General features: G+C 43.8%; 1 protein-coding gene across 2 annotated transcripts in view; it reads right to left on the minus strand.

Annotated features, from left to right (window-relative positions):
• RASGRP1 (RAS guanyl releasing protein 1) overlaps positions 1–6,016 on the minus strand; it is a 43,365-nt gene extending 37,349 nt beyond the window's left edge. For both annotated transcript variants that reach the window (XR_014156150.1, XM_081860388.1), the window contains exon 1: positions 5,637–6,016. Coding sequence is in view for 1 of the 2 variants with exons in the window: in XM_081860388.1 (XP_081716514.1) it covers positions 5,637–5,671 (35 nt within the window). In the remaining variant the exon portion in view is untranslated. The remainder of the gene's footprint in view (positions 1–5,636) is intronic.
• Between the last annotated feature and the right edge of the window lie 3,756 nt (positions 6,017–9,772).

The following is a 9,772-nucleotide window of genomic DNA, read 5'->3' on the forward strand; positions in this document are numbered from 1 at the left end:
TTGTGTTACATTTTTTTTATTTTTAAAAAGTAATGATATACAGAAAAAACAGTTTATGCGTTCCTTCTCCTTTTTCATACTCTGAAATAGCCAGAGAACCAAGGTGAAACTATGCAAATAGACAGGGGACCTATTCTTAACAGTTCTCATTATGTTCAAAATGGAGTAGAATGTGCATGGCCATTAGGGTAGCACATGCATCCAGAGAACAGGAAGCTGCCTTTACACTGCATCAGACTGGTCCATCTAGCTCATTACTGTCCACAGTGATAGGCAGAAGCTCTCCAGGAGTTCAGATAGGGTCCTGCCCCAACCATGACCTAGCATGACCAAATTCAGCCTAGAGCTCTATAGTGAACTTAGATACAGTCCTTCACCTTCCCTCCAAATGAATGGCTGCCATTCACTTCTATGGGAAATATGTAAAGCACACTACTTGGGAACACTGTTGCAGAGCGGGGCAAAATCTTTTCCCATTTTGGAAAAGCACTCTAAAATAATAATGGATGTTTGTTTCTGAACTTTTAAAAATGTAGGGCCACCCCACATTTTGAAGAATGCTTTGCCAAGACGAACATCCATTTAGGTTTTTAAATATATACATATCTGTAGAGGCCTAAGACTGTTACAGTTAGGACAGAGGGTCCATGGAACATACCCGTCAACTGTCTGGGACATTCTGTTTTGTGAGAGCACAGTGGCCAAAAACGTGTAAGATCATGGCCAGATGTGTGGCTTGCGTGAGATTGTGGAGCCCCAAAATGCAGGTTTCTGGGGGCCGTGCTCTTGCACAGGTCACAGGACTTGCATTGGAGTGTGGCTCGGAAAACACACAGCCCAGTTTTGCACTGGGACACGCTGGAGGGTATGGTGGCACCATTCACATACCAAACACTACCACAGATATATCAACACTTTCAAAAGTAGGGGATTCATGCCTTGGCTTTTGAAAAACAGGGGGTCAGCAGTATTTAGGTAATTGGGAACCACTGCCCTAAAGAACTGTCAGATGAATATCATCTAGAACTGGTGATTTGCTACTTTTTACAGCTTGTTAGCTAGGGGTCAAACTGCATGCTCCTTTAAACACATCTTTGAATACTGTGGATTGCCATGGTGTTGTCATTTCCCCCCTTTTATTTTCAGCCAAAATCAGCTGCACAGGATCCTAAGCAATCAGGGCCACAGTGTGGTTAAAGTGGGAATTAATCCTTTGCCTTTTACCATTTTCCCACTGAAAATCCCCACTAAATTGGTTATTTGCTGCCATGAGCAATGCTGCACATTAGCAATGCTGCCCACCTTCATGCTCTCATCATGTTATGACGCCCAGGCAAAGTGGGAAGGGGGAAATTACATTTCACTCATCCAAAGTTCCTGTTGGCAGTCCAAAGACAATTCCAGTTTAGGTTCCCCATCCCATTTCAGCCTCAGCAGCTGGGAAACGGCAGCAAAAACTAGGCAAAGCATTTTCTGATTCACAGGCCAATGGAGACGATCCACCTTAGAACCATCTCAGTTACTGATTTCCAGAGAAGTAGCCATGTTGCAGGAAAAGCACAGTGTCTCGTGGCACCTTAAAGACTAAAAAATGTTTTGTGGCATAAGATTTCATGGACCACCACCCGCCTCATCAGATATTTACTCACATCATATAATTGCAATCCACTTCATCAGCTATTGAGGCTTTTATAAACTCACTTGTGGGGAGGGAGGAGTTCCTCCAACAGTCCCTTTCCGACAGTTTATCAGTCAAGTGCTAACAGCCAAAAGAACTAACCCAGCAAGACCCAACCACTTTTTAAATGAGTTTTGCATTAATTTTAGTTTTCTTTTGATGCTGTTAGCCACTCTGAGTTACCACTGGCAGAGAAAGATAAGGTAAAAATTGAATGAATATGCTGTCCTACAAACACTGCCTCACATGGAGCTTCTGTCCTCACATCTTCAGAAATAAGATCAGTAGGAAATCTCTGCACTGACTACATCCATTATTACCTTCAGAGAAACCCTGTGGTTTCTCTGTAAGTGCTCACGTTTTGCATATATGAAAATGTCTTACAGCACTGTGATATTTGTTGCAGTACATTAATCACACTGCACAAAAAACATCAGGCAACATCTAACCGTGAACTGCTAAAACATAACATACAAACAAACCCTTAATCACACAGTACAGGGACCCAAACTAACCACAAGCTCCCTCTGTCTGACAATAAAGGGAAGAGGCTGAAAGAAATTACCGTATTTTTTGCTCTATAAGACTCACTTTTTCCCTCCTAAAAAGTAAGGGGAAATGTGTGTGCGTCTTATGGAGCGAATGCAGGCTGCGCAGCTATCCCAGAAGCCAGAACAGCAGGAGGGATTGCTGCTTTCACTGCGCAGCGATCCCTCTTGCTGTTCTGGCTTCTGAAATACAGAATTTTTTTTTTCTTGTTTTCCTCCTCCAAAAACTTGTGGTCTGGTGCGTCTTATAGAGCGAAAAATACAGTACATTGCAGTCAGACTGTAGACCCCTAAGTCACTTCAATTGTCCCTGGACATTAATTGCGTAGGGTCAAAAAATAAAATTGACTAGGTCTGAATAAAGGGATTGTCTTCAGTAAATTATACCGGTTACATTGTACTGAATGCTATGAATCTTGAAAAGTTCCTGCCCTGGAGGAAGTGTATCATAAGTCGTCGTGAGCATGCTCCAGCTATAAAGCCACAACCAGCACAGTGGGGTAAGGGACTGTCATCTGCCCTGACTTTTTAATGTACCTGAAGAGAACAGCTGACTCAAACAGACCTGCTTGAAACATCAAGCCTGACAAGTGGTTGAGACTTCCTGCTCACTATTCTGGAGGAAGTGTGTAACTGGGGCCTTGTAATCATGCCCTAGGCTGGAGTTTATAGTCACAAACACAGGAGAGACAAGGGTCTGTCAGTTTGACTTGAGTAGTATGGACAGTCTTCCCTTTTCTGCCTCTGAATTAACCTGTGATGGGAGAGTAGGTTTGACAAGAGCGGGCTCTGGGATATGGTGACTCTTTTTATCCTGTACTATTATTGTATTAATTAGTTGTGACTCATTCTTCTCTTGGTTTCTGATGGTTCTAGGGTGGGTATATCTGAATCGTTTATTATATTGGCTGCTAGAGTGAAAAAATAAATGTGTATTTTTTGCTAAAACAAAGATTGCTGTATTCATGAATTTTGCACTGATATTTAGTTGAACTGTTATTTTCTGAAATACTGAACTGAAGGTCTGTTTCAAGTTTCTTGTAGCATTTTATTGTTAGATAGTGTTTCATGTTGTTTGCCTGTTGTGCTAGCATCTTTGAACTTCCTATTGGAGAAAACAGCAGGGTCAAATGTATTATCATCCTATAAAGCTCTGATTGGTGATCTCTTTATTGAGGCAGATTTCTGCAATATAATACACTTGGGCATCAGCAGCAATACTATGCACATATCTGTAACACACATTTTATAAGTGCAAGAGTTTTGTTAAACATACTTAATGTTCATTCTGCCCTTCATAATGAGCTAGTGGTCAGATTTTCCATGCTGCATACAGGTGACCACAAATCTGAAACCAGGCTCCTGGCAAGCATGACTATCTGTCTTCCTAAAAATACTTAGCCTCTTTTAGCATCTCACAAAAAGGTCAGATGGTGTTAGACCCAGTGCTTCTTCTTTTTTTGGAAAAAAGGTGCCAGTACTCACCATGAAGTTGTTACAGTAAGTGGCACACTTTTAACATCTGAATAAATAAGGTCTCTGTACTGTGTACCCTTGAGTACCCTCTGAAAAAAAGCACTGACCATTTCCACACAGCACAAAATTATGCCTTTCAGCCTTTCTAGTGCTATGTGTGCCACCTGTTAAGAATATTAATAGTGAGACAGAACCACAGAAATCAAATCTATATTCTCATCAATGCAGGTCTCACATTTATATTACAGACAATTGCAGAAACACCACTAAAGCTCAATATATAATGCTAAACAGTGGACTAACATTACTAACGTGAGCTACAGGGAGCCTTGGGCTCACACTTCTGGAACAGCTGCAAGGAAGCAGTAGGAAGCTTTGGTTCATTCTTGTAATACCAAACTATGGTTTAATGTTATGCCTGAACACAGCCAAGGTGTGTAGATCCACCCTCAAGAGAAGGAGGGGTAAAGAACATGCAAGGATGGAGGTTTGTCCCCAGTATCTTAGTTCTGTGTAATTCGGAAAGGGTTTGTCTACATTTTTTGTAATTCATTTTACTGTACTACAAATTCCCTTTGCAAAAATTATGTGGTCCTACAACAAATCTGCTTCTGAATGCAGCAAGCAGCAGCAGCAAGCATTTTTTAAAACAACAACAACAGGGGGGTAGAAAATTACCGTATTTTTTGCTCTATAAGACTCACTTTTTCCCTCCTAAAAAGTAAGGGGAAATGTGTGTGCGTCTTATGGAGCGAATGCAGGCTGCGCAGCTATCCCAGAAGCCATAACAGCAAGAGGGATTTGCTGCTTTCACTGCGCAGCGATCCCTCTTGCTGTTCTGGCTTCTGAGATTCAGAATATTTTTTTTCTTGTTTTCCTCTTCCAAAAACTAGGTGCGTCTTGTGGTCTGGTGCGTCTTATAGAGCAAAAAATACAGTAGCTCACAATATTTATTTGTAAGAAGTTTTGGGGACCCTGCACAATTTGTGTGGTGGCAGGGAGCGATTTCTCCCTGTGTTCCTTGGGGGAAGGATTCAGGCTCTGAGACAGCTTGCCAATGTTGCTCCCCCTGCCCCGCCAAATCTGACTTCACAACTATGCCCTGGGATTGCACTAGAAGACAAGGGGGAACTTCCACGACTTCTTTCCCCCATGCTCCCCACTAAGGAAACCACTGGGGGACAGATTGGTGCCACCTTGTTCGTTCTGCTGACATACTGAAATGTTGTTCATGACGGAAAAGCACTGTCATGCGCTGCCCATGGTCAATACCTGTTTTGGGAGGGAAGCACTTTGATAGTCACTTTGAAGCACTGTTTTGGGAGGGAAGCCCACCCAATATTTTCCTGCAAAAGTCGGCTACTCTTTTACTAAAGGTCAACGCCTAAACTTTGGACCACCAGCCCCCTGGACACCCACTGCAGAATCATGAGCGGGACCGAATTATATTAAAGCCTTACTTGTTGGTTCCATATTTATTAGTGAAAACGAAAGTGAGCCCTTGACTTAAGCCTCCTGATGCTCTGCTCATTTGGGTACATAGAAACAGAGGGGCACATTTTTTGGCTGGGTTAAAGGAGCAACCTTATACAGAACCAGATGGTCCTCCTTTTACTTTGCTAACTGAAGTGTGTGATTTTTTTTAATGCTTCCCTCAGCTCACTCACCACCATCCATAGATAGATAGATAGATAGATAGATAGATAGATAGATAGATTTAAACTCCATGCACCCCTCGTCCCCAAGCTGAAAAAGTTCGAGGCTTCCCCGCCTTGCCAAGCGTCTTTGTTCCCCGCTGCCCACCGTGTGGATGGAAGAAGATGCCCGTCGGGAAAAAACAAAAGGAGGGAAGCCGGGACTCAGACGAGACGTGCGCCGGCCGCTGAGGGGAGAGGAGGAGGGAAGCAGCTCGAGGTATCTCTACGGACACTTACAGGGTCGGGCTCCTCCTGCTCTTGGCGGTCTCCATGTCTGCGCCGACCTCAGCCCTCCCGCCGGGGCGCCTCGAGGCTCCCTCGCAGCGCCGCGCGCGCAGAGCTCAGCGCCGACTGGCCGCGCGCGCATTGCTGCCCGTCTCCTCCGGCGCCCTCGTGCCGCCCAGGCGGGCGGGGAAGGTGGAACTTTTGCGCTCGCCCAGCAGCGGAGCCGAAGGGAGCCTGGAGCCCGGAGCCGGAGAGGAAGGGAGGGGCGGGGCCGGGGCTAAGCAGAACTTCTCCCCCCCTCCCTTCCTCCCTCCGGCTCGAGGAAGTGGTGCTCGGAGGCCGTGGCGAGTCGTGGGAAGGTGGACATGCGCGCGCGAGGGTTGGCTAGATCAGGGCTGCTCAAAGCCCGTTCCTTCGACCTCCTTTCTGGGGCAGCAGTCGACTTCGAGCGGGACCGGCGCCTTTTATTTTTTATATCTTATTGCTCATATGGGGAGACCCTCAGCCTTTCGAAAGCGGCGTCACGTGGCGGAGAGGATCAGCAGAGAAAGGTCTCTCCCCTCCTGGGGGGGGGGTGCGAGGGAGGGAGGGGACGCTGCGCCGGTTGAATTTCTGCCTGTCGTGTAGCGCTTACCCGAACCGTTTTGCTGGGAAGAAAAGGCGCCTAGCGGAGCGGTCCTGTCCCACGTTTGCACTGGTTTCAGTGGGATTTCATAGGACTGCCGGGCCGTGCTCTTTGCTTAAGAGTAGCCTCACTGGCAGGCTCCTATACGGGAGATTTCCCCCAGGTAAAGGGTTTGGAAGACTGAAATTGGACTTTCACATTTCTTTGCTCCAAAGCGCCGAAAGCGAGAGTCACATCTTAGCTCTTTCTGTCTATATACTTAGTTACAGGTAGGTAGCCGTGTTGGTCTGCTGTAGTCGAAACAAAAAAAAATAAAAAATCCTTCCAGTAGCACCTTAGAGATCAACTAAGTTTGTTACTGGTATGAGCTTTCATGTGCATGCTTGGTATCTGAAGAAGTGCGCATGCACATGAAAGCTCATACCAATAACAAACTTGGTTGGTCTCTAAGGTGCTACTGGAAGGAATTTTTTATTTTGTTTTGTCTATATACTTGATATTGATTGTCAGTAATAGTGTCATTGGCGGGGGCGGGGAGATTGTCCGCATCGTTATGGGCATCGCTAGTGCCTTAAAAATCAATACAAAATGAGAGCTTTGTGGCTTCTTAAAGGCTAGCCAACTTATTGCACATTTTGGGGATTATAGTTTATTTCATCAGATGCATGAAGTGTTACCCTGAGTTGAAAGGTGTATGGGGTCAAAAGCAAAGAGGACAGTATGACAATTCTGTGTAGTTGGAAATAAGAAAAAATCACAACAGTGATGATTGGTCATAACAGAATCATCCCAGTTTTGTCATGTTAATTTAATTCAGCGGCTCCCAAACTTTTTAAGGCTGCTGCCCCTTTGGTTCCATAAACTCATCCCCAGGGCATGCTACCCTATAAAAAGCAATATTCAGAGTAGTGGTTTGCACAACCCACTTAGGAAGATAATAACATAATAAAATTCAGAACAGTAACAATTAATACGCATATGGGAATCGAACCAGCAACCTTGGCATTACGAGCATCACACTCTAACCAACAGAGCTATCCAGCTTCTGTTCAGGGTTTATTCTATTCTTATTCTTACATGAAATCTTGTGTTGCAATAAATCTTCATGGTTCCAAAAGACTCACTTGTACTCCTGGCTCTGCACTGGCTCTTTGCTCATGCCAGGAAGAGTGAGGCCGAGAGGAAAAACTATAGTTCAATGGCAAAGCACATGTTTGCATTCAGATCCCAGGCTCAGTCCCTGGCATCTCCAGGTATAACAGGGAAGGCCAGTGTGTGAAATCCAGTCAGACAACCTGTTTATCAATTTCTTCACAGAGAAATAGACAGCATTGGCTTTTAAAATGAGCATTCATTAGGATTTGGTTTGTAAAGCATGGACCACTTATAAACACCATCTCCAACCCTCAAAAGATTCCATCAACGATGTCTCCGAAAAATTATACACATCACTTGGAAAAATAGGCAAACTAATGCCAGTGTACTGGAAGAAGCAAAGATCACCAGTGTTGAAGCAATGATTCTTCAACATCAATTTCGTTGGACTGGTCATGTTGTTTGGATGCCCTGATTATCGTCTTCCAAAGCATCTACTCTATTATGAACTGTAAAATGGAAAGCATAATGCTGGTGGTCAACAAAAGAGGTTTAAAGACTCTCTCAAGGCAAATCTAAAAAATGTAATATAAACACTGACAATTGGGAAACGCTGGCCTGCAAGTGCTTCAACTGGAGAACAGCCTTTACCAAAGGTGTCATGAAATTTAAGATGCTTGAACTCGGGATGAAAGGGAGAAATGGGCTAAGAGGAAGGCATGTTTGGCAAACTCTCACCGTGATCATCTCCCATCCGGAAACCTATGTCCCCACTGTGAAAGGATGTGTGGATCCAGAATTGGCCTCCACAGTCACTTATGGACTCACTGTTAAGACCAGGTTCATAGAAGACAATCTTACTCGGCTATGAGTGATCACCAAAGAAGAAGACATACTGATTAGTTTACAGAGTGGTTAGAAGATGTTGCCTATTTAATGATTTTGTGAGGTGGTTTTCTTCTGTTATCTTCATTGCATAAAGTCCTATCTTTGAAGAGGGTTTGTTGTGAATGACCCCCACCCCATCAACTATAATTGTGCAACCTAAATTCCAATCCATGCTTCAGAGAAAGAGAGCAGCTCAAATCTGTGCTTTGTAATAACGCAACAATGCAGTCCCTTAGCGTTATCTTACAATGTAAGTACTTGTAGCAGGTCTCTGAAAGGACCAATACAACCACTTTTACAAACACAGTAAGTAAACTTAATTCCTTACAATGCAAGATTAACCCCCCCACACAAAGACAAAACCTCCATATTGTGTCTCTGGAAAAGGGAAGAGAAGAAAAAAAGATTAACACTGTGGACTTTTCATTAAGAACTCATAACTCAGACGTGGAGCTGAGCACATAGTGGTATTTATTTATCTGTCTGTAAGAGGTTTTTATCTACCACTTTTCAGGGGAGATTACAAAGTGGTTTACATAATAAGATAAAAATAATGAGTATTCATAAAAATTACTGTATCCAGTAAAACAAAATAAAACCAGAAAAGCAAATGGGGGAAAACCCTTTATTGAAATGCTGGGTTTTTGTCATGCTTGGTTCTCACACTAGGTTCCCTCTTTTCCCTGTAGAGACAGTTGGGGGAGAAAAGGGCCACCGCAGCTGGAACACACTGGTGTTTCTGCTGCTGCTTCCATCTTCTCAGACTCGGAACAATATGGGACTTCAGAAGCCTCCTGCGGTGGCAGTTGCAGGAGGAAAGGAACATCTCGGCTGGAGCACTGGGAGCTAAATGGAAGAAGCTCAACAAGCTGTTATAGTATATGTTTAACTGATTCATGCCCCTGGGGTGAACAGTAAATGTGGTTGGCTGTTTGTAGTCCACTCAGCCCAGACGTTCCCATGGGAGGGCACAGAACTCATCATGCCATCTGATGTCACATTCTGTTAATTATTGAGATCTGTTTCACCACCAGCGTTTTCAATCACTGAAGTGCAAAATGTGGAAGTAAAATTCCAGAGTTGTTTACCTACCAACATTTTAAAACTGCAGGGGCATATTAGTCCCACCAAACAAAAAATTCCTCACTTCCTGTCTTACTCAGCACGCCTTTTGTGACCGACATGTTGAAATTCCCCTTCTTGACTCATGCTGAACAATCAGGTGTTTTAACTTGGATTACAGTGTCCATTAAACATAAAAATATCAAGATGCTTCCTACTGTCACAGTGCTGAACAGTAGATTTGACTTATTTTCTACTCTATGTTTTGTCTTCCTCTGGTTGCCAGGCATTGTGGGGTGTAAAGCGGTTCATCCTGTTTCCCTCTCTGCACCACTTCGTTAGTATTATTTTTGGCAGCTTCCTCTGCTAAGTAGTTTTAACTATGGAGCCAGAAATATAGAATAAAATAAAAGCAAGAGAGAGCCCATGTGACTTAACTTTCAAGGACTATGCTTTGATATTTTATTGCATTGCAGTT

The sequence above is a fragment of the Podarcis erhardii genome (genome assembly GCF_964252035.2).
Source record: "Podarcis erhardii genome assembly, chromosome: 1".
Classification (NCBI taxonomy): domain Eukaryota; kingdom Metazoa; phylum Chordata; class Lepidosauria; order Squamata; family Lacertidae; genus Podarcis; species Podarcis erhardii.